Source organism: Chiloscyllium plagiosum, unplaced genomic scaffold, assembly GCF_037043375.1.
Source record: "Chiloscyllium plagiosum isolate Xiang-an unplaced genomic scaffold, Cpla_swu_hap1 HiC_scaffold_20, whole genome shotgun sequence".
NCBI lineage: Eukaryota > Metazoa > Chordata > Chondrichthyes > Orectolobiformes > Hemiscylliidae > Chiloscyllium > Chiloscyllium plagiosum.
The window spans coordinates 15,732,065-15,756,577 of NW_028270158.1; the positions used below are offsets into that span (position 1 = coordinate 15,732,065).

General features: G+C 43.8%; 1 protein-coding gene across 1 annotated transcript in view; it reads left to right on the forward strand.

Moving 5' to 3' along the window:
• Window positions 1–24,513, forward strand: part of LOC122560829 (cytoplasmic phosphatidylinositol transfer protein 1-like) — a 206,365-nt gene that overhangs the window by 75,812 nt on the left and 106,040 nt on the right. The window contains exon 3 of the mRNA XM_043711972.2: window positions 18,334–18,482. Within this exon, the coding sequence (XP_043567907.1) occupies window positions 18,334–18,482 (149 nt within the window). The remainder of the gene's footprint in view (window positions 1–18,333; window positions 18,483–24,513) is intronic.

The window sequence follows — 24,513 nt, forward strand, 5'->3', positions numbered from 1 at the left end:
GTCACAAACCAATAAATGCTCCGACTGCTCAGAAGGTCATTTAGTGGTGTAGGTGTGGGGTCATTCAGGGTCAGATGAAAGGGTGATCGACTGTTAGTCTCCCAATCTCCCTGATAGTTAACTGTTTTTGTTTCCTTATCTCCAGTGTCAAGCAGGTTATTTAGTCCTTGGTTTCCCTTCAGGCAACAATTGATAAAGACTGGCAACATTTTGCATTGTCTTTCTGACTTTGAGTCATCACCTGGTATTTCTTGATGAAGATTAGGTTTTGAGGCAACATTATGTCAACTGGGTTTGGAATTTGGAACGCCAGGGAGTGAACTGTGGTGTCTCAGGATTTTGAGGGGAATTGGTTAAGTAACTGGTAAGAGAAGTTGTCCATGGATGAAGGAGTCAAGCGCAAAGAGGCATCACCTTATAATCAGTCCATTCAGGAATACAGTTGAGAAATACCTTTGCATTAAAGAGGGAGATTTTTTTTAACCTGTTTGAGTTGTGATGTGGAGTGTGCCACCTAAAAGGCCGGGGGAAACAGATTCAGGAGGACCTTTCAAACGCATTTTTATTTTTGCCTATCTTTAATCACCTTTGAACTGAGTGCCTTGCGAAGGCCATTTCAGAGGCCAGTTGCAGAGTCAACCACATTGCAGTGGGTCTGGAGTCAGGTGTTGGCCAAATCAGGTAAAGCCGGCAGATTTCCTTCCCGAAAGAACGTGAATGAGCTGGAAGGACTTTCGCAACAACAAAATAAAGCAAAGAATTGCAGATGCTGGAGATCGGAAACCCAGCAGAACAGACATTGCTGGAGAAACTCAGCAGGCCTAGTAGTGAGGAGAGAGAAAGCAGTGAACATTTCAAGTCCAGTGACCCTTGTTCTGAAGAAGAGTTACACTGGACTTGAAACATAGAACAGTACAGCACAGGAACGGGCCCTTCAGCACATGATGATGTGCCGAACAGGACACCAAATTAAACTAATCCCTTCTACCTGCCCTTGGTCCTTATCCCTCCATTCCTTGCATGTTCATTTGCTTATCTAAAAGCCCCTTAAATGCCCCTATCTTACAGGTTGTTCTGCTAGAACGAGCCTTTCGTTAATGTGAATTGACAAAACACAATTGACGAATTGCGGACACTGTTTCTATCACGCAAACGCTTTAAGTGTGTATTGGTTATAACGCGATTCCGGCCCCATCAGTTTAAATGGTGCTGCTATTACACAATTTTCTTATGGCACACGGGGTTGCACAGGATGGAACTACCACTTTACAGCAGAACAGACTGTATCAGCAAACATTAACTCAGTTTCTCTCTCCACGGACACCGTCAGATCTGCTGAGTTTCTGCAATAATTTCTGATTTTATAACAATCAATTATTACTTTCATGGTCAGCTAAGACTAATTGCAGATAAATTGCAAGTTTATAAATTGAAATTAATTCCACCATCTCCTAAGGACATGGTACCTAGGTACCCAGGTGAAAGTGAGGACTGTGGATGCTGGAGATTAGAGTCGAGAGTGTGGTGCTAGAAAAACACAGCTGGTCAGGCAGCATCTGAGGAGCAGGAGAATCGAGGTTTTGCGCAAAAGCCCTTCATCAGGAAGGGCTCTAATACGGAGTCTAGTGACATTGCAACTGTGCCTACATCTCCCTTGTTTAACCCTGAAAGGTGGAATTTAATTGAGGGGTTCGATATGGTTTATATACAGAACAACATATCTCTGGGTGTTTGGCAGGTAAAGCAGCAAAGGTGTACAAGTATTGTCATTTATCATGCATTGATGAAGTGTTGATCACTCTGCATCTCACTTGTAGCATCGCTGGGTATAACCAGGTGAGCTGTAAGTGCAGTTGTTCCATCCTGGAGCTGAGAGAGATTTGGGGTGCCTTTAGGTTAGATGAGCTTTTGCTCTGTTTTGGTTGCAGGTGGCAACTTGCCAAAAGCCCCAAAATGGGTACAACAGGAGCTTTGTTTCTTATGGAAGAATAATTAGGATCACTCATGATCATTCCTGTTAGCGGAGGAGAGAGTTTATCGAGATGGTGATGGGGGAGGCGTGTGAGTGGAATGTGAGCTGCTGAGCAAACTGCTCTAATCTTAGAATTTAAATGGCCCAGTATTACTCACAAGAAGCAGTTACACACCGCTCAGCTCAGGGTATAGGAAGCAGGCAATAGCAGATAAATAAAATCTGTATTGTTTGGACTCTGCCTGGCCTTGAAAGTGGCAGAGGCCAGCTACAAAATCAATAAGAAGCCCTCAGAATGCTGAAACGCTTTTTGTAAAAGTTGCTTTAATGTCAGCCTGGTAAATTTCTTAAATACACCGTTTAATCTTCCTTGTTCATTTCTTAGATCATTTAGTGTTTCTTTTAAGCAAGCTGCTATTTTCTTTTTGACTCTGTGTCTCATGTCTTTGAAAACATCCATCTTTTAATTTATTTCCACTATTGTACCAATTTTCTTTTTTACTGAGTTCATCATATTTCATCTCGTGAGTTTCCTATGTGTGGGAGACTGCTGCCAGGGAACTGGAAAGGGAATGAAAAGGATGGGGATCAGCAGGCAATTGGTTAGATTCCTTAAAGGGTCAGAATCCTCTCTCATCTGTTGGGTCCGTCCATCGCCTCCCTAAAATACACAGTGCTTGTCACAGCTTTGATGCTTATTCAGCAATATTAATTGTATCTCACCTGCATATTGAAAGGACATTCATTTCAGATTGGTGAAGAATGCAAGAACTTGCATTTACTTTGTGACAATTTGCATTTGCGTTATCGTTTCATCAGCTTCCCAAGATGCCTCACAGGCATTTTATCAAACACATACAGTCAGCAGGTCCCTGCAAAGGACAAATGAGCAAGCAGTCTGTTTTTGATTTTTTTTTTGCTGGTCATGGAGGCAGATTCAATTACTCATTCTGTGGTGTGTGAACTGTGCTGTGATGTGCATGAAGCAAGCTGGAGCTTCAGAAATAGCTTTGGTTAAAAAGACTCTCTGCTAATTGAATTGTCAGAGTGATTCGTGTCCCAATGTTTGTTTTTGTTTCTTCACAGGCTACTGTACAGAACTGAACTGCGTTAGTGACTATGTATGTATATAAAGATATTTTTATGAATAAAGTACATGGTTGAAAGTTTAAAGATGCAGTTTCTGGGTTAAGCACTAAAGCTTGGGGCAGGTGCTGCCAAGCTGCAGTGAGGAAAGACCACCGTCTAAAGTCTTTCTGCCAAAGTATAAGGAAGGTCTGTTTCAGTTATCACATCCCCCCCCCCCCCCCCCCAAAATGAACATGAATAGTTTCCAACTGAAGTAGGAAATGCCTTTGTTTTTGCAACAAAAGAGAAGCTAAGAAATGTCAGAATTTTGATGGGCTTGTTTTCTGAACTGATTTAGAACCTTTGTATTTACTACTTGTTGATTTTATTTTAATGAATAAAATATACATTGAAGTGGTAGTTCTTTTGGGTTCAGACCATAAAATAAGACATACACACCAGACTTCTTTTAGATCAGCAACATGGCCCACCCATCAGTCTCTTCGCTCATTAAGAAGTGAAAGGTGACCTTATACACATGCTATTGGGTAACCTGGGCATTAGGCATGTCTTTCGGTAATTGAAGATCAATCCTCTACCTGATTATGACACTTGAGCTATAACCTATGAACTCAAGCTACCTGAAGGGAAAACCAAGCAGGACCCCTTCAAAGTAGATTTCAGCACCTACCTTGGAAATCTTTAAGGCACTCCAAAATGACTTCACTGAACCTTGGCAAGTGTATGCAGCATAAAATCCATTCAGAAGGTTGAGTCCATCTACCGAGGCTTCACATGTTTCCCCCTTCCCCCTGTAGTTAGGAAAAACTGCGCGAGCCAAACCTGCTACATTTTGTTTTTTGCCTGGGCACAAAGCCTTTCCAGCGACATATTCCCCAAGAAATATCCCTTTGGATGTCCCGGCTGTGTGAAGTGGGTTAATGAAGTTCTGATTTTGGAGGCATCTGAAGTTATTACTCATCAACCACAAGGTACTGTGGATAGCTGATGGTATTCCAACCAGCCTGGGGTGGCACTTGATTCAGTGATTAGCACAGCGTCCAAAATAATGATGACTTTGCTGTTCGCTTGTTCACAGCCACTGTACTCCAGCAGCTAACCTGTCATGGCTAGAGTCTACATACTCTAAAGCTATTTCATAGAATCCCTACAGTGTGGTAGCAGGCCATTCAGCCTATCGAGTCCACACTGACCCTCTGAAGAGCACTCCATCCAGACTTTCCCTATCCCTGTAACCCTGCATTTCCTACAGCTAGCCCACCTAGCCTGCACATTCCTGGAAACTATGGGCAATTTAGCATGGCCAGTCCACCTAACCTGCACATCTTTGGGCTGTGAAATGAAACCGGAGCACACGGAGGAAACCCACGCAGACACTGGGAGAATGTGCAAAACCCATACAGACAGTCGTCGAGAGTAGAATTGAACCCAGCACTGGTGCTGTGAAGCAGCAGTGCTAACCACAGACCCATGTGCTGCCTAGTGATAGTATTACACACTTTTTGGAGCAGGTGAACGTTGAACCTAGGCCTCCTGGTTCAGAGGCAGGGACACTACCATAACACAACAAGATCAATGTTGTGTACATTGAAACGCTGCAGTAACCTACCAAGGCTTCACTAACCGCCTTCACCAAACTATGACCTCCCCCACCCAGAAGGACAAGGGCAGCAGATGCATCAGTACAGGGTCTCTTTGAAGATCACTTTCAAGTCGTTGAAATATATTTCATTGCTGGGTCACAATCCTGCGGCTTCCCTATTTAACAGCATTATGACAGCACCATAGCCACGGTCTGTAGGAGTTAATGTGTACAGTTTCCTACCACCACCTCAATCAGAAATTGGCAATAAATGCTGATCTTGCCAGTGAAGCACATAACCAGAAAATGGTTTTGGAAAAAGACATGAGAATTTGATTATTCTTCAGCTTTATTAATCACTGTTTCAGCGGGGAAAGGGGAAAAAGGGTAAAGAAAGTTCAAATCAAATTAGGGGGGAGTAAAATCAACTCAGTTTGACTTCTACGATATTGCATTATTACATCGACATGTTTTTAAGGCAGGAAGTTACATTTTAGAAAATATTGATCAGCTCTGCGAACTAACTATGAGACATATTTTATAGTCAGGTCTTGACTCGTGTTAGTTTTAATAACAAGCCCTGCCATTTGATGCTTGCTATTGATTTTTGACAAGATTGCTGCTTCATTTGTTTCAGTCCCAGAAATTGGGTAAAGGGTGACCGTGGACTTTATCTCTCAGAATGATGCTCTGAAATTGTAGAGGTTCAGCAGAAAGGTCTGTGCAGGTTAATAACCTGAAGACCTAGATTTCTGCTGGGTTGGCTGCTCAAGATTTAATGTTCAGTTCAAATGTTAGAACTGTCACTTCCAAGACTGTAATTTTAGATGACCAGCTCTCAAACTGATGAACGCAATCGTTTTCATTTTCCTTTTGTTTCTCCCCATGACCTCTTAAACTCCCACACTCAACATCAGGTGATGGGAAATCCAGCATTTTGAAGGCTGATGCACTCCTGTTAATCTTCGAGGGTTAGGACGCACATTTGACATCCACTCTCCCCAGGTTCCCAACTTTAGATATTCTGTTGTGAAAACAGAGGAAGAGACGGAGCCTCTTCTAATCAGTGGGAATAAGGAGACCTTGTACAGATTGGATGCTTCTGTTATGTGTGCTTCTGCCTTCGTACCTCAATACAGTAAAACAACCACATTTGAGTTAATGTGACTATGGCAAATCTCCAATGCATGGCTCCAAGCAGAGATATATTCTACATTGCAGCATTGATCAGACATACAAAAGTGCTTCTGCAAATCTTTCTTTATTTTGTCCAGGGATCGTTTCTGAGCATTGCTTTTCAGTCAGAACATCATTAATAGAGCCTTGGGAAAGAGCCTTGTCCTCTTGCCTGGAGCATGTTCCCAGTATAAGCTGATCAAGGGAAGCAACACTACCTTCGTGTAACCTTTAGATTATTCCTGTTAACTCTCTCATTTAATCAGCAACCTTTTCACAGGTTTAGCATCTTTAGAAATGGTACTGAGAGAATTCAATGACTGTGTAAGTTGAGCTTCAATGATCAAAGTTACTGGGCCGTACAGCGGGGAGATGTTGCCGCACTGTGCTGTTGGTGGAGGCACTGAGTGTTTATTCACCATAGAATCATGGAATCCCTACAGAGTGGAAAGAGGCCATTCGGCCCATCGAGTCCAGATTCTTTGAAGAGCATCCTGCTCAGACCCCACCCCTCTCCCCTATCCCTGTAATGCTGTATTTTCCATGGCTAACCCATCTAGCCTGCACATCCATGAGCATTATGGGCAAATTAGCACAGCCAATCCCCCTAACCTGCAGATCTTTGGACTATTGCATAGGGAACATCATGATTCTTGCATCTAATAATTCTGCAGTGTAGTACTTAGAGGATTTTGTCTCTAATGTTCATCCTTTCTATTGGTTATACTTTTTATTTCACAAGCATAGAATCATACAGTTTACAGGAGTCCCTCCAGCCCATCCAGTCTATATCGCCAAAGACATTTTTCTAATGAATTAGTTTGTATTTTCTCTCTGTGGCAGTTGTCTCTTAATGCCTTAATGTTGTTTAGGATGGCCAGGTCGAATGTTAATGTGGGATCCTCAGGACGGCACGGTGGCACAGTGGTTAGCACTGCTGCCTCACAGCGCCAGAGACCTGGGTTCAATTCCCGACTCAGGCGACTGACTGTGTGGAGTTTGCATGTTCTCCCCGTGTCTGCGTGGGTTTCCTCCGGGTGCTCCGGTTTCCTCCCACAGTCCAAAGATGTGCAGGTCAGGTGAATTGGCCATGCTAAATTGTCCGTAGTGTTAGGTAAGAGATAAATGTAGGGGTATGGGTGGGTTGCGCTTCGGCAGGGCGGTGTGGACTTGTTGGGCCGAAGGGCCTGTTTCCACACTGTAAGTAATCTAATCTAATTAGTTTGTGAGATAACCTTTGACCATTCTCTCACTGGATCAGGAGAAGTAGTTGCATCAGTGTGTTGTATTTTAAATAAAGGTGCATATGTGCAAGTAACAAAGGGAGGTTGGAGCTGCTTGGTAGTTAAGATGCTAATGAGCTAGCTCTTATATTGCTTCGGAATAGATTGCAAACAATAAGAAATGTCTTCCCTTATCTCTGTGGTTAATGATGTTCATTATCTTGGATAGTCTTTGATCCCTTTGTGTGTGTTAACAAAAGGAACAGTGACAGGTTCACAAGCAACAGTAGTGACAACAATGTGTATTTATGTGGAGCATTTATAATGTAATAGAATCTCCCAAGGTGCTTCATACAAGCATAATAGAACAAAACATGACATTGAGGCCACATCTAATGATCAAAAATCTGGTCAAAGGTGACAGGTTTGAGGAATGTCTTAACAGAAGTGAGGTGAGGCAGTGTGGTATTCCAGAGTTTGCAGTCCTGAGCCACTCGTGATGGAATAGTTAAAAATCAGTAATGCACAATTCACCAGAGTTAGAGGAGCAGCAACAGAGGCATAGAGATGTGATGTGTGGAAACAAACCCTTTAGTACAATTCATCCATGCCGCCCAGATACTCTACATTATTCTAATCCCATTTGCCAGCATATGGCCCATATCTGTCTAAATCCGATTCATATCCCCATCCAGCCTTTTAAATGCTGTAATTGTACCAGCGTCAACCACCACCTCCGGCAGCTTATTCCTTAAACACACCACCCTCTGCAGGAAAAGGTTGCCGCTGAGGTCCCTGCTAAAGTTTTCCACTCTTCACTTCAAATCTACACCCCCTCGTTTTGGGCTCCCCTACCCTGGGAAAAAGACCTTGCCCCTAATGATATTATAGACCTCTATAAGGTCACTCCCCAGCCTCCGACACACCAGAGAGATTAGCCCCAGCTAATTCAGCCTTTCCCTCTAGCTCGAACCCTCCAACGCTGGCAACATCCTTGTAATTTTTTTTCTGAATCCTTTTGAGTTTCACAACATCTTTGCTACAGCAGGAGTGATATGAACTCTCAAGCATCTCTGGACATTGGATTTCGGTCCAAGAAAAATAAACGATATTTAAGGGCTGGACAACTTTACAAAGGTGAGGAGAAGCGAAGCCACAGGGAGGTTTGAAAGAAAGGGCATGAATGTTGAAATCAAGGAGTTTCTTGACCAGGAGTTTGTGTAGTTCAGCACACACATGGGTAATGAGGGAAGTGAACTTGTAAAACTGAACTTTGCACATGGAGTCAAGCTTTTGAATAAGACTAACTGAAGCACTGGAGACCTGGGGGAAGGATAAAAGGCAAAGAGCAATTCAAAGTGTTTTTTTTTAAGAGACAAGGCTATCTTCTGATGCATAATAGCACAGTATGATTGTTTTTTGTACCATAATGTGAAGAACACTTGAACGGAGTGAGATCTATTATAAATATCGCTCTGCATGCATTCTCATGCTGAAATAAAGCAGTATAATGATCCGGATCTATGCACCAAGTTGTTCATCCAGGCCACCTGCAGAGGAATTATAAGTCAACACGTGCAAAAGACTCAAAATCCACTTCAGATCACAGAGGGATATTATGATTATTGTTGTGTCCCTGGGCCAGGCTATGGGACGCTTAATTATATGACTCAACTCCCCTTAAAAACAACAGAGAGGGTGGGGAATTATAGCATTGAACCCAGCAAATATATATGTATATATCTGTGTGTGCTGGCCCTGGATTTGAAAAAGCCTTCCGTCTTCTTGCTGGTCTTGATACAAGCATTATTGGAATTGCTATCATTGGACTATGCAGTAACCACTGGTACAGTATGCTACAACAAAGTGAGGCATATTTAAGCCGAGCGGCATTGACGTCAGTGGAAATGAGAATCGCTCAGTTTCCACAACAGGCCCCTTCCATAATGCTAGTTGTAATCATGGATGCCAAGCTAGTGATCTCTCCCTGTATTGGACATTAGATATAATGGCCTTGATTTATTTCAGTAATTTTAAATAATTACTTTACAGTAAGAGGACACAAGACATCAAAACACTTTGTTTTGCACTCATCAGGACTTGGATGCTAGAAATCTACTTGTAAAGGAACACTATCATTGCTATGGTGATACAGCAAGAAGTTAACTGCCAACTAAGATTGACAGTTAACTGTTCTTGCTGCATCTCCATGCCAATGCTGACTGACTAATTAGCACCACCTCCTCATTTTGTATAAATTGGTGACCCCTTTTTCCAGGCCTATCTTTACCTTCCTATTCCTGATGATTGCAGGATGATATGCTTCAATTTGTATCTCCTTTTAGCAATGTTTAAGATTGGTTACTGTCATCCCATGTGCTATGAATTGTCTATCCCCTCTCAAAGTAGATTGTAGAGTGCCAAAAGGAGGCCATCAATGCGATCAAGCAGCATTTGCTTCTCACAACCTGTTCACTGATGCTCTGTTTTGGTTCTGCTAGGACCACTCACTTCCTGGCTGTTTGAACTGGTGTGGTATCCCACAAAACTGGAGTCAGTTGGAATCAGGGGATCATTTCTTTGCTGGTTGATGCAAAAGAAGATGATTGTTGGAGGTCTGCCATACAGTCATGTAGAATGGAAATGGACCCTTCGATCCAACTTGTCCCAGCTGAGCATATATGCAAAGTAAACTAGTCCCACCCCTCTGCATTTGACTCGTATCCCTCCAAACCATTCCTATTCGTGTACTTATCAAATGTTTATTAGGTCTTGTAACTGTGCCTGCATCTATCACTTCCTCTGGCAGCTCATTCCACAATTGAACCACCGTCTGTGTAAAACGTTGCCCATTCTGTCTTTTTTCAAGCTTTCTCCTCTCACCTTAAAAAAAAGCCCCATAATTTTGTACTCTCCCACACTAGAGAAAAGACCCTTGCTGCTTATCTTATTTATAACCCCTCATGATTTTATAAACTTCTATAAGGTCACCCCTCAACTTCCTGTGCTCTGGTGAAAAAAGGTCGTAGCCTATTTTTATAACTCAAACCCTCCATCCTTGACAACATCCTGGTAAATCTTTTCTGAATCCTCTCAAGTTTAATGATATCTTGTTGTCCAGAACTGCACACAGTTACAGAAGAGACCTCACCAATATCCTTTTCAACCTCAACATGACGTCCAACTCTATACTCAAAGATTAATGAAATCAGCTCAGCCCTGCATGTGTTCACAGTGTAGTGTCCTAGGCCCAACTACCTTCAGCTTCTTCATCACTGACCTTCCTTCCTTACTTTATAAAGTTAGAAGTGGAGATGTTCCCTGATGATTGTACAATGTTCAGAATCATTTGTACCATCTCAGATAGTGAAGCAGTCCATACTCAAATGCAGCAAGACCTGGATACACTTGAGATGACAAGTGACAAGTAACATTTGTGGCACATGCAAGCCTGGCTGTAACCATCGAGAGAGAATCTAACCACTGCCCCTTGAAAATCAGTGGTGCTACCATCACTGAATCCCACACTGTTGACATCTCAGGGTTACCACTGTCCAGAAACCGAACTGGACTAGCCATACAAATGCAGATATTACAAGACCAGGTCAGAGACTAGGAATCCTGCAGTAAATAACTCACTTCCTGACTCTCCAAAGCCTGTCCACCATCTACAAGACACAAGTCAGGAATGTGTTGGAATACTCCCCCCTTGCCTGGATGAGTGCAGCTCAGACAACACTCAAGAAGCTTGGCACCATCCAGCACAAAGCAGAAAGTTTGATTACTACCATCTTCACTAAATATTCACTCCTTCACCGACACTCAGTAACAGCAAATGTGCACTACTTACAAGATGCACCAATCCTCCTTATCACCTGCCAAACCTATGACCACTTCCATCAAGAAAGTCAAGGGCAGCAGATATATGGGAGCACCACCACCTGCAGGTTGCTCTTCAAGCCACTCACCATCCTGACTTCAAATATATTGCTGTCCCTTCAGTGTCGCCGGGTCAAAATCCTGGAATCACTCCCTGACGACATTGAAGGTCTACCTACAGTGCGTGGACTGTGACCATTCAAGAAGGCAGCCTACCACCCTAAATTCCTTGAGGAGGTGATGGGTAGCAAATGGGTACCAAGCCAATGACCTCTTAAAGGAATTATTAAAAATAGTGGGAATATTACAGGGAACACTAAAGGAAATATTTGTTGCACAGCTCGTGGCTGGTTTGAATGAACTAAATTCAGGGATTGAATCTTAACATTGCAACTCTTTATAAGGACGGCCATTGAGTGTATGTTGCACCTGTTGGAGTAGAATATTATCAAACAACAAATGACTCACGAGGAGATATGAGGGGATGTGGCTGGAAGCTTGGTGAGAAGCAGATTGAGGAGCACCTTAAAGCAGAAGAATGAGTATGAAAAACAGAGGTTTCAGCAAGGAAATTCCAGGGCTTAGGATCTTGTCAGCTGCACACACAGTAACTGATGATGGAGGGAAAGAAATGTGAATCCACAAGAGACCAGAATAGAAAAACACAGAGCTCGTGATAGAGTGTACATAGATGGGGAACTTGGGCGTCATGGAGTGATTTGAAGGTCCAGTTGAGATTGTCACCATCTATTGACACCAAAAGGGATTATTCCTATAATAAACACCAAGTCCATTGGTGGGCGCACCCAGTCTGATGGACACAGCGCTGCACATCAGCAAGAGCATTTCACTTTTTGTTTGTAACTCTTTGAGGTTTACATGACTTGGAAGAGTTCAGCAAAGATTTACAAGGATATTGCTGGGTTGGAGGGTTTGAGCCAAAGGGAGAGGCTGGATAGGCTGAGGCTATTTTCCTGGGATGGTCAGAGGTGAGGTGTGACCTTAGAGAAGTTTATAAAATCATGAAGGGCATGGCCAGGGTGAATAGCCATGGCCTCTAATCTTGACTCTAAGAAAGTTGACAACTGGGCCCATCTGTGTGATTGCAATGTACCACAAAGTTCCTTCTTTAACTCCATGTTCCTTTTCTCTCCCCTGTGATTACACCGATGTGAAGTACTTTTGGACATATATAAAAAAAAGCTGCATTTGTATAGCACCTTTACACGACACCTGGACATCTCAAAATGCTCAGGGACAGGAGAAGTATCTTTGCAGTGTATTCACTGATGTAACACACGAAATGTGTCAATGAACACCACGAGGTCCTGACCAGATAATCTGCTTTTTGTGATGTTGAGTATAGGAGGCTGAGGGGTGACCTAATAGAGGTTTATAAGATCTTGAGGGATATAGGTAAGGTGTATGGCAGGTGTCTTTTCTCTAGGGTGGGGGATTTCAAGGGTTGCTTTCTTAAGGTGAGAGGAGAAAGATTTAAAAAATACGTAAGGGGAAACTTTTTTACACAGAGGATGGTTCACATGTGAAATGAATTTCCAGAGGAAAGGGTGGATGTGGTTACAGAACCAATATTTCAAAGACATTTGGATAAGTGCATGAATAAGAAATGTTTGGAGGGATAATGGCCAGAAGCAGACAGGTGGGCCTAGTTTAGTTTGGAATTATGGTTGGCATGGACTGATTGGACCAAAGGGTCTGTTTCTGTGCTGTATGACTCTATGAATGAATATTGTCCATGGTATCAAGGATAGTTCCCTGCTCCTCTGACAGATACACCCACCTGACAGAACAGGTACGGCCTTGATTCAATGTCTGATCCAAACGATAGCATCGTAGACCGTGTAGTGACCCTTCAGTACAGAGGAACCTCAATTATCCGGCGACCAATTATCCGAATTTTGGATTATCCGGGGAAAGATTGCAAGGTCCAGATGCTTGGCCAAACTGTGTTACCTGGCATTCGATTGTCCAAACATTCGATTGTCTGAACAAAATACTCCCCGCCTGTGTTGTCCGGATAATCAAGGTTTCTTTGTACTGCAGATCTTTGGACTCCATCTGGGAAATGGATCCCAAGCCTCCACAACTCTGAACTCGGAGGTGAGAGTTTCTCCAGGCAGGTAAAATGTGTTTATTCATGTTCATTCAGGTTCTTTTGTTTAATGTTATAGAGATCTCAACGATGTACACACTGCTTTCAGATTGCCCAGAGAATGCAGTGCAGTCCTTTTTGCCCGATTGTGTGGAGCTGCACAGCAAATTGTGAAGCTAATTGATAACCTCTCCTTGTACATTGGAAGATTTATTGACGAGTCTTGCAGCCCTTAGCACTTTTCTCTGGAGAATGTGCTTGAACAGCACTGAAGTGTGGCCAGTTTTCTCATTTGCAACCAAATCATTAACTGCAACAAAGCAGGCAGCTATTTTTAGCTGGCTCTTGACATCAAAGTGACGTGGCTGCCTCACTTGTGTTATTTTAGGAGCCCAGGGAGGAAAGAGCTCATCTGTTAAACATCACACTGCCTGGGTGAGAGGGGAGTTAGACCCTGGTTGAGATGATGGATTGTGTGTGTGTGTAGAATATTGATAGGGGCAGAATTGGAAAATTTGGCTCCGAGCTCCCATTTGAAGAATGAATGAATGAATGATTTTTTATTGTCACATAGATTTTACAGTGAGAAAAGCAGTAAAATGCAGTGGAAAGCTTTTCCACTGTCACCACAATCAGGCACCATTTTGAATGGTTTTAAGAATAAGAAAAGATGGCAAGATATGTGGATATGGACCAAGGGCAGGCAGAAGGGATTAGTTTATGTTCAGCGTCATGTTTGGCACAACACTGTGGGCCCATTCCGGTGCTGTACAATTCTATGTTCTATAGCGTAAAGAGATGCCATCAGTCCGAACCACTTCATCATCAATGACACCTGCACCACCATCCTTCCTCCCACCACCTCGTCACCGTCTACACCGTACCCAACCAGTAGCCAAAGTTCAGGTGCCGTATTTTGCCGCTGAGCCGATTCTCCTCTGCCCACTGCTTCACTGCAGCCTGCACCACGCCCATCAATGTCAGGCCCAGTGCTTGACCTGGAAACTTAAGTAGGCCCCTACTTATGTTTCCAGGTCAAGCATGAGTCCTGGCATTGGAATTAGTGCCTGCTACATTGGTGACATTGGCGAGGTAGGCTACCACGAGGCCTGCGCTGGGCCCACTCAAATCCGCACTGGGATTCCTCGCCACTGCCAATGGGAAGGGACGTAAGTCAGTTAGTAAAGTTTAAAAAAAAAACCAAGAAAAGAAATAAAGAAAAGTGAAGCGATCGGAGGACAGGAGCCACCAACTTGATGACGTGAAATCTCACGTGTACGTGTCTGAACGAGCCATCTGCTCCTTTGCAATCTCCCAAAGTGTAAGTTGCAAAACCTTTGCATGACATTGTCAGTTCATTCTCTTGACAGGAAAAAACAATCGCTAACCTTTGGATTTGACCCCACTGCGCGCTGAATTGTTTCAAAATAAGTTCGGCCCACTTGAAACAAAGGCGTGCATTTATGTAGCATCTTTTATAGCCCCAAAATATCTCAAAGTGGCAGAGGTGGGTGCTGCAGATGTTGGAGATTAGAGTTATGATTAGAGTGGTGCTGGAAAAGTACAGCAGGTCAGGCAGCATCCCTGGAGCAGGAAAATCGATGTTTTGGGCAATGATGAAGAGCTTTTGCCCGAAATGTCGATTTTCCTGATCCTTGGATGCTGCCTGACCTGCTGTGCTTTTCCAGCACCACTCTAATCGAGACTCAAAGTACCTTATGGCCAGTGAAGTACTTTCAAACTAGATGTTGAAAGCAGCCAAGCAGCACTCTCTGACAGAGAAACAGAGCTATTTTGGGAAGTGACATTTCATCAGATTTGGGGAAACATTAGAGGTGTAACTGGTTTTGAACAAAGGACTGGGGTGTGGTTGGTGAGTGTGTGAGAAAAGGAATGAACCAGAAAAAGGATGTGAACTGAAATTGTCAGACTGGACGTTGAGTCTCAATTGCTGTTACATGTATGGGTGAGGATCAATACCTTATCGTTTGGATTAGCCTTTCTCAACATGCTGCCTGTCACAGATCCCTCCCTGCTGTTCTTTCTTCCCCCTCCCTCCCCACATCCTTGCTTCTGCATTTGTTTACAACCCCATTCCATCTCTCAACTTCGCCCCCCCAGCCCTGAAGAAAGACCATTGAGCTGAAATATTAACTCTGACTCCCTCGTGACCTGAGCAAGTCCTGCATCTCTACTGCAAAGAGGGCACCATTCTCGGGCAACAATCAATTTGCACACTGCAAGCTCCCACCGGCAGTAAAATAGTAATGACTCAGACAGCAGGGAGTACAGGACTGGTGGAACTTCAGTGTAAAGTTGTGACACAGCAGCTCAGACATATTGGGGCACCCAGCCTAAATTTTGTACTTGGAATGGGATTTGAACTCACAACTTTCTGATCCAGGAGCGGGGATGCTATCCACTGAGTCACAGCTGATGCCACAGACCTCTCATTGCAGCCTCATCCTTAGAAGGATGGAGCTCTCTTGCTGTTCCTACTCCATACTCCCTGTCAGTTAAAGTGCTACCTCATCTTCCAAACTTCTCCTACCTCAGCCCAACCGTCGAGCTGAGCGGATTCACCTGGAGGTTAACGAAACCAGATTTCTGCAGAGAACCCTGAGTTTGATCCTTGATCATAATTTACTGATCTGAGTTAGTGAGTTAATGACAGGAAAAAAGAAATTTAAATGTTTACGGCCCCTTAAAATGAGTTAGGACTTCCTAACTGTCTTTGCAGTCAATAAATGAAGGATTCTGAAGTGTGATAGAATCATGGAAACCCTACAGTGCAGAAGGAGACCATTTCAGCTGTCAGGTCTGCACCGACCCTCTGAAAAGCATGCCATCTAGACCCACCCAAATTCTGTAACCCTGCATTTCCCATGGCCAGTCCACTGGATCTGCACATCTCTGGACTCTATGGGCAATTTCCCATGGTCATTCCACCTAACCTGCACATTTTATATGCTTCTGTACTTTTGTAACTAAGATGACGCGCAGGACTGTGTAGTGCTTCCAGGATGATGGCAGAGTAGGGCTTCTGAGCCAGACCTTATCTGCACTGAGTACTGGAGGGTAGGTCCAGCATAGACCTTGAGTGAGCCCTATGTGGACCTCGAGTGAGCCCAGTGTTGAATGCGAGTGAGCCCAGTGTGGACCTCGAGTGAGCCTTTACTTCGTTTTTCAGGATAAGCATAGGACCTGGCATTAGAATTGATGACTGCAACACCAGCGGAGGTGAGGTTGGCAAGGTAAGCCCGGCGATGATAGATGGCAGCTGAGGATCATCAACTTTGACGTTGGTTGGGTCCAATGTGGATGGTAGCAGAGGGATGGCCATGCAGCCATCATTGATGATGAGCTTGCTCGGGACTGATGAATTCTGGTTCAGCTGTACTTTTCTACTTCTTTCCCTTATTCTTAAATTATTCAAAATGGTGCCAGATTGTGGCGACATTGGAAATACTTTTCACTGTATTTTACTGTTCTCATTGTAAAATATATATGATGACAATTCAATTCAAGTTCTCAAATATTTTTCCGTAAGAATTTGTACCTAAAGATTGGATTACTTACAGTGTGGAAACAGGCCCTTCGGCCCAACAAGTCCACACCGACCCTCCGAAGAGCAACCCACCCAGACCCATTCTCCTACATTTACCCCTTCACCTAACACTACGGGCAATTTAGCACAAACAATTCATCTAACCTGCACATTTTTTGGACTGTGGGAGGAAACCAGAGCACCCAGATGAAACCCACGCAAGCACTGGGAGAATGTGCAAACTCCACACAGACAGTTTGAGACGGGAGTTGAACCTGGGTCTCTGGCTCTGTGAGGCAGCAATGCTAGCCACCGTGCCGCCCGTAAAGGTGCTGTAACTGGCGACTTGCAAACGTTTCACTTTACATGTAACAATAAGGTTAATCCAAATCTAATGTGGGAGGAAACCCATGTAGACACGGGGAGAATGTGCCAACTCTTATGCAGTCAGTCATCCAAGTCTGGTATCAAACCTAGATCCTTGGTGCTGTGGGGTAGCAGTGCTAACAACTGTGGTCACTGTTATAACATAGGATGAAGTGGATCTGTTTTAAGCATCAACACCAACCAATTCTATTGATTAGTTTTCTAACATTTGGGACAGTTTAAGGCTGAAAAACAATCTGCGACTCATTATGGCTTTGATTTATTTTGCATAAGGACAGGCATGGTCCATTCAGCTCATCAAACCTGCTCCCCGTTCATTAGGACTATGCTCAGTCATCTACTTCAATGTATTTCTCCCCCACACAATTGCCATTGGTGTTTAGCAATTTCTACTTTGAAATATATTTCCAGATTGCACTTCCCCAGCCCTCTGGGTAGAGAATCCCAATGATTCACCACCGTGGATGTCAAACCAAATGAAGGTTCTCCTCATTTTTGTCTGAAATAAGTTTCCCCTTATTTAGAAATTACATTCATGGTCAGAGAGTCTTTACTCTTTCATGAGATGTGGGCATTGTTAGCAAGATCAGTATTTAGTTGAATGTCATTCCTTTTCCCCCCATTATAAGGTCAGGCTTTGGGATGTTCATTGATGATTGAACAGTATCCTACTCTGGGGAAAGATCCATGGCTGTAGAAAAGGTGAATAGGGCTAGGGGACTCCAAAACGAGAGGGCATCGGTTTAGGGTGAGAGGAAAAGCTTTAAAAGGGACCTGAGGGGCAACGTTTTCATACAAAGTGTGCTGCATGTATTGAATGAGCTCATTGCCAGTTGTTCTGGTGCAGAGTGGCTCGTTTACCCATTTCAGACTTCACTACATTGCTGTCCATCTGCAGTCACATATTGACCAGACCAGGCAGGGACAGCAGATTTCCATCCTTAAAGGGTATGACTGAACCAGATTGGTTCTTGCTGTAGAGTTCATGGTAGTTTCACATTCCCTGTTACTGAAAGTAGCTTTATCTTCCAGATTATTAATTAAATGTACCCGGTAGAATTTAATCCTGCATCCTCGAGCATTAATCTGACCTTCTGAAATATTAGAGCAATGATGTTACCTCCTCCCACCCTCTCACATCTCCCGGGACACAAGAAGCCGTTCACCTCTGAGTCGCTCCATCAGCTTTCTGAAGGAGGTTCGTATTTTCCCAATTACCCTTTTTGTTTAAAAAAATTTAAACAAAGCTGCTAACAAACTCATTCTGCTCCCCTCACAGTTCCTGGATGGCTATCACTGCTGAGTCAGACAAGAATTGAGCAATGTGATACTGAAATGTTTTTTTTTTCTCTTTCCTGCTCACAGTACAGGATAGGACAACTGTACACCATCAGCAAACACAGTCACGAGCAGAGCGATAAAGGCGAGGGGGTGGAGGTGGTTAAGAACGAACCCCACGAGGACCCTGTACACGGAAAAGGACAGTTCACGGAGAAGAGGGTCCACTTGTCCAGGTAAGCCGTCAGTCACCTGCGAGGGAGAAGAGCTAGGCTTTGTTGGAACCATTCTGAGGTTTAACAGGGGGAGACTCCAAGTGGGCCCCAGAAACACTGGAAGATTAAAAACCTGGGAAATGAAGCATGTCCATTGCTCTCTTGAGACAGCCATAATGCAAAGTTTTTAATCTGAGGTGGTTGGAAAGAATGATAACATTGGTTAACAGAGAGGATAGATGCTATAAAAGGGATGGAAGGGTTGAAGGTTACTTATTTCCAGAGTTCACCTATGAATTTTCCTCCATCATAAGGTTAGAGGTTGTGATGTTCATTGATGATTGCACAATATCCTACCCAGAGGAAAAGACTCTGGCTACAGATGAGGTAAATATCCAAGGTCTTTTCCGCAGGGAAGGGGAGTCCAAAACTAGAAGGCATAGGTTTAAGGTGAGAGAGGAAAGTTTGGAAAGAGACCCGAGGGGCACCATTTTCATGCAGATGGTGGAATGAGCTGCCAGAGGAAGTGGTAGAGGAGAGCACAATTACAATATTTGAAAGACATATGGTAAAGTAAATGGATTGGAAGGGTTTAGAGGGATATGGGCCAAACACAGGCAAATGGGACTAGTACAGGTTGGTAAGCTTGGTCAGCATGGACAAGTTGGGCCAAAGGGCTAATTTCCGTGCTGTATGACTCTATGTCTCTATGAATAAGTAAGTACTGACTACAGGTTTGGACAGAGGGTGATGAAAATGCTCCCATGTTGGTTGCTGCAGTCTTGTCTCCTTTTTGAAATCCCACTTGCGCTTTCATGGAACTTAAGGGAATTGGAAGCTTGCGTAACTTTTTATTTTCTTTTCAGTGTTTGTGAACTGGCAAATAGCAGAGTTTTGTGATCAGGGTGTGTTGTATAGTTGTGGCAATCAACTCCAACCAATTCTGGAGCCAAGATTAACATGTGTGCCAGATGTTCAGTCCCATGCAGGAATGCAACCTCCTGCTTTCAAAACAAAGTAAAATTATCTCTGCTGCACACATTTCTCCTTCTGTACAGTTCAAACCAATGCACAATACAGTTTAACCCAAGTGTGGCTGCCAGACCTTAATCCCACGTTCTAAACCCTGCCAGAAAATATTTGGAATTCTCATTGTTCTTTTTTTTTTCAAAGTTATCTATAACTCAAACTGAGACAGGGAGCAAGGTATCCAGATGATCCAACTCAATTGGCGTGCTGTTCCATCTTCCAAACAGTTTTGAGTTTGCTTCAGAATGATTCATACAATCTAATCTTCCAGATGTTAATAGTTACACTCACAATGGGAGAAATGTGCCAGTGGAAAGCTCATCAGACACTGAGAGAAAAAATCCTCCTGTTCCTAATTCCCTCTCCCTTCCCATTGTTGATTCCAATTGCCTCATCATTAATCTGTCCCTGTTTTTGCCTGCAGTACACAGGGATCCTTTCGACACATCAGTCAATCTATGTAGTAAGAAGCTGTTGGTACCTGTACTCGGCTTAAGTCTCCTGTGTCCCTTTTTGACTCAGAATTAGTTTGAGAGTTTTTCTGATCCTGCCTTTTTTGTGCATTTTTCACCTCCTGCACTGTTTTACAATGTTATCTTTCAACTGCCATCTTCCCCACTTGCAAAGGCCATGTTTTCTGGACATGTTAGCTCTTGGATCACTGTCTCTAAATAGCCTCCACCATGTCTCCATTTATGAACACACTAATCCGAAGGATGTGTACTGCGCGTTTTGACAGTTGCGTCCATATTAGCAGCATACTTCGGAAAAACCGAAATAACTGCGGATGCTATAAATCAGAAACAAAAGCAGAAATTGTTGGAAAAGCTTAGCAGGTCTGGCAATATCTGCAGAGAGAAATCAGAGTTAACATTTCAGGTCAAGTTCTGAGGAAAGGTCACTTGACCCATAACTTTTTTTTTATTATAGCATCCCTACAGTGTGAACCATTTGGTCATCAAATCTACACCAACTCTCAGACCCACCCAGACCCATCCTCCACCCATGTATTTCCATGGCTAACTCACCTAGCCTGGCTCATCTCTGGACACTATTGTTAATTTGGCCATTCCACCCTAACCTGCACATCTTTGAACTGTGAGAGGAAACCAGAGCACCCAGAGGAAACCCACACAGCCCCAGAGGGAAATATGCAAACTCCACGCAGACAGTTGCCTGAGGATGGAATCAAAACTGGGTTCCTGGTACTGTGAGGCAGCAGTGCTAACCAGTGAGCCACCACTTGACCATTGTTAGCTCTGATTTCCCTCCACAGATGCTGCCAGACCTGCTGAGCTTTTCCAGCAATTTCTGTTTTTTGTTAGCAGATCTTTTCCGCAATTGATTTGTCCACATTCAAGGCCTTTAACCAGTCAGAGTGATGTGTTTGGGCAAGAGAGATGAGGTGCAAAGGGCGACAAAAGTGCAGGAAGTGAAAAGTGAAAGAGTGCATATAATGGGCCAAAGGTGGATGAACACATGGAGTCATATGTCTCTGTGAAACCTGACATTCCAACCCAACACTGAGATTGATCCATTTTCTCACAAGGGGAGCCTGGAAGACTGACGGGCCATTTGGCCAGCACGTCACTCAGGCCTGGTAAGACCACTGCATTTTTTGCAAAAGGAAAGGGCCCTTGATTTAAAGTGAGGTGCCCTTGATTGCCTTTGCCAGCTCCTTCTCTGCCTTTTTAAAATTTATTCACTCACAGGATGTGGAAATCGCTGGCTGGCCAGCATTTGTTGCCTGTCCCTAATTGTCCTTGTGAAGGTGGTGGTGAGCTGCCTTCTTGAACCACTGCAGACCATGTGCTGTAGGTAGACCCACAATGACCTCAGGGAGGGTCTTTGATGAATTTCTGCAGTGCATCTTCTAGATAGTATACACTGCTGCTACTGAGGGTCAGTGGTGAAGGGAGTGGATGCTTGTGGATGCAGTGCCAATCAAGAAGGTTGCTTTATCCTGGATGATGCCAAGCTTCTTGACTGTTGTTGGAGCTGCACCCACCACACTCCTGACTTGTGCCTTTTAGATGGTGGACAGGCTTTGGGGAGTCAGGAGGTGACTTAATTGCCACAATATTCCTAGTCTCTGATCTGCTCTTGTACCCACCATGTTTATGTGGCGTGTCAAGTTCAGTTTCTGGTCAATGGTAACCCCCAGTGTGTTGATAATGTGGGATACAGTGATGGTAACATCATCAAGGGGCAGTGGTGAGATTGTCTGTTGATGGAGATGGTTATTGCCTTGTGTTTGTGCGATACAACATTACTGCTGCCTCTTAGACTGAGAATTGCCTTAATTCAGCCAACAGCACTTCCATAAAGTGATCATCCAGTTTCATTTCCCCTTTTAAATGTGTAGCCACCTCCTGTCAGTGACTCCATTCCCTGAGCTCAGGTTATCCCACTGGGACAGTGATGTTTACTCTATTCTCAAAGTAGGAAGTCTGTAGAACTATGGCCCTGGTACCTCGGTGGACTCGACTAGTGGTCTCACCCTGTCAATGGACTGAATCTCACACGTTAGCTTTCAGTGTGGTGATCTGTTACAGCGCCAGCCCCATTGGTCCTGAACCCGTCACTTTAATGAAGTCCTGCAGTTTTCACAATTACTCTTTCCAGCGAGCGGTTTCAAGTGAACTGTTTAGGGGTCAGCAGCCTTTTCACACTGTCCTGCTCTACTGAGCGTCAGTACACAGTAGATGACAGAAGGCTGAAAATGACCGAAGGTGGGGACAGACCACTCTCACCGAATGGTTCGGCAGTTCTACTGTCACCTCAGTTAGGGCTGACTGACAGAGCTGTGCAGAGTTCTAAGGCTCTGGATTTTGAGAAGCCTCAAACCACTTCCTGCCTTCTGTCTGTAACTGACCTGCATGGGTCTGCTGGTGGAGTTTGTAAGATGAATTGTGCACAGGTTTGGGGAGGCGACTGCCTAGTGCCATTATCATTGGGCTGTTAAACCCAAAATCCAGAGAATGTTCTGCAGATTCAAATCCCACCACCACAGATGGTAGAATTTTAAACCAAATAAAAAAGTCTGGATTTAAGAGTGTAATGAGTTCATTGTCAACTGTTGGGGAAAACCTCCTCTAGTTCACTAATATCCTTTAGGGAAGGAATCTGCCATCCTTACCTAATCTGGCCTACACGTGACTCCAGTCCCACAGCCATCTGGTTGACTCTTAACTGCCCTCTGGGCAATTAGGGATGGGCAATAAATGCTGGCCTGGCCAGTGGTGCCCACATCCCATGAATTAATTTAAAATATATAATACCCTGTCAGTGGAACTTCTTATATCAGTAAAAGAAGAATTAGAATTAAGGAGAAATGATTACAGTGCAGGAAGAGACCATTTTGGCCCATTGGCCAATGCTGGCTCTCCTCAAGAGCAGAAGATTGATGAACAATTATCATGGTCTGGCAGCAGTTCCCACTGATGGCCACATATTGGCTGGGGAGCACTGGCAGGATTCAGGTGAGAAAGATTACTCACCTGTATGTAAAATTTTATAATATTTACATATAGGTGTGTAGAAACAATGAAGGAACCTGGGAATGGGAGTATCATAGATTGCAATGCAGAAAGCTCTCTGCAAGAATAACTCGAGCTAGCCGTACTCCCCAGGCCTTTTCACGTAAGCGTTTCATCAGATAATGATCCAATTCCCTTCTGGAAGTCACAGTTGCATCTGCCTCTACCGCACTGTCAGGCAGTGCATTCCAAACTCCTCATGTTGCCATTGCTTGTCTTGTCATTCACCTGACGTCAGTGTCATCTGATTCTCCACTCTTCCTCCAATGTGTCCCTTTCTATCCTGTCCAGGCCCCTCCTGACGGAACGCCTTCATCAAATTTGCTTTCAACATCTCTTTTTTTCTCACCAACAGTAATGCCAGCTTTTCCAATCAATTCACATAACTGAAGACTCTGTTCTCTGAAGCCATTTTCATGAACCTGTTCTGCATTCTCACTGATGCTTTCATATTCTTCCCAAACTGTAGTGCCCAGGATTGGATGCAGTGCTACTGTTCAGGTCAATCCAGTATGTTGCGAAGGTTCAGTCCCCTATTGTCTTTAGTTAGTTTTTGACGCTTTGATTTTTGCAGACAATCCGTTTCTTATTCTTGAATTACAACCTGTGCTTGGCTTTCCCTTTATACCAAGTGCTGCAACATTGAGAAACCTTGATAGGTTTTGTTTCAGGTGTCAATGTGATATTGATCGAACCGTGCGACATATGGTATGTTGAACTTTTGTGTCAATAGTCGGGTTGATGAGGAGTGGGGAGAAAAAAGGTTTGTAAGATATGTGTTTCACCAGCTGTTCCCAACACATTGTGATAATTAATTTATCACCTTAAATTGCTGACTGGAAAACTGATGCTCAAGCGATTTGATCAAATTCATTTGGGCTGACCAGTAATCCTTCCTAGACCTTCAGAAACTTGGTAATGTAATAAAAGACTGTTTAACTCTAAATAGGACTGCATATAATTTTTTTAAGTTTTGAAAATTGCAGTTTAAAATACACTAAATAAAAGCTTTTAAATGAAAGGTGTACTCTTACATATCCCAAATGACAGCTCTGAACCTATTACTGCCTTTAAGTGGCTGAAATTACAGTCCACTGTGATTATATTGCGTGGGTTTCATGTTTTTCTCAACTTCGACTCCTCCACCAGGAAAATGTGGGAGCATTTTCATCAGCGGCCTGCTTTAAATCTGCAGCCTGCTTTATAATCTCCCTTCGTGACACAAGGCGAGTGTGAACAGCTGAGGGGCTTCCATCCCCTTGTCCTCACTTGTGAAGCAGGCCAGAGGCCAAGAGCTGCACTGGTTGAGTTGTGAGTTGCTCAAATGTACAGAATATTTCACATGAAACAAAATAAATCAACCTCACAGCACCAGGGTCCCAGGTTCGATGCCAGCCTCGGGGACTGTCTGTGTGGAGTTTGCACATTCTCCCCGTGTCTGCGTGGGTTTCCTCTGGGTGCTCCGGTTTCCTCCCACAGTCCAA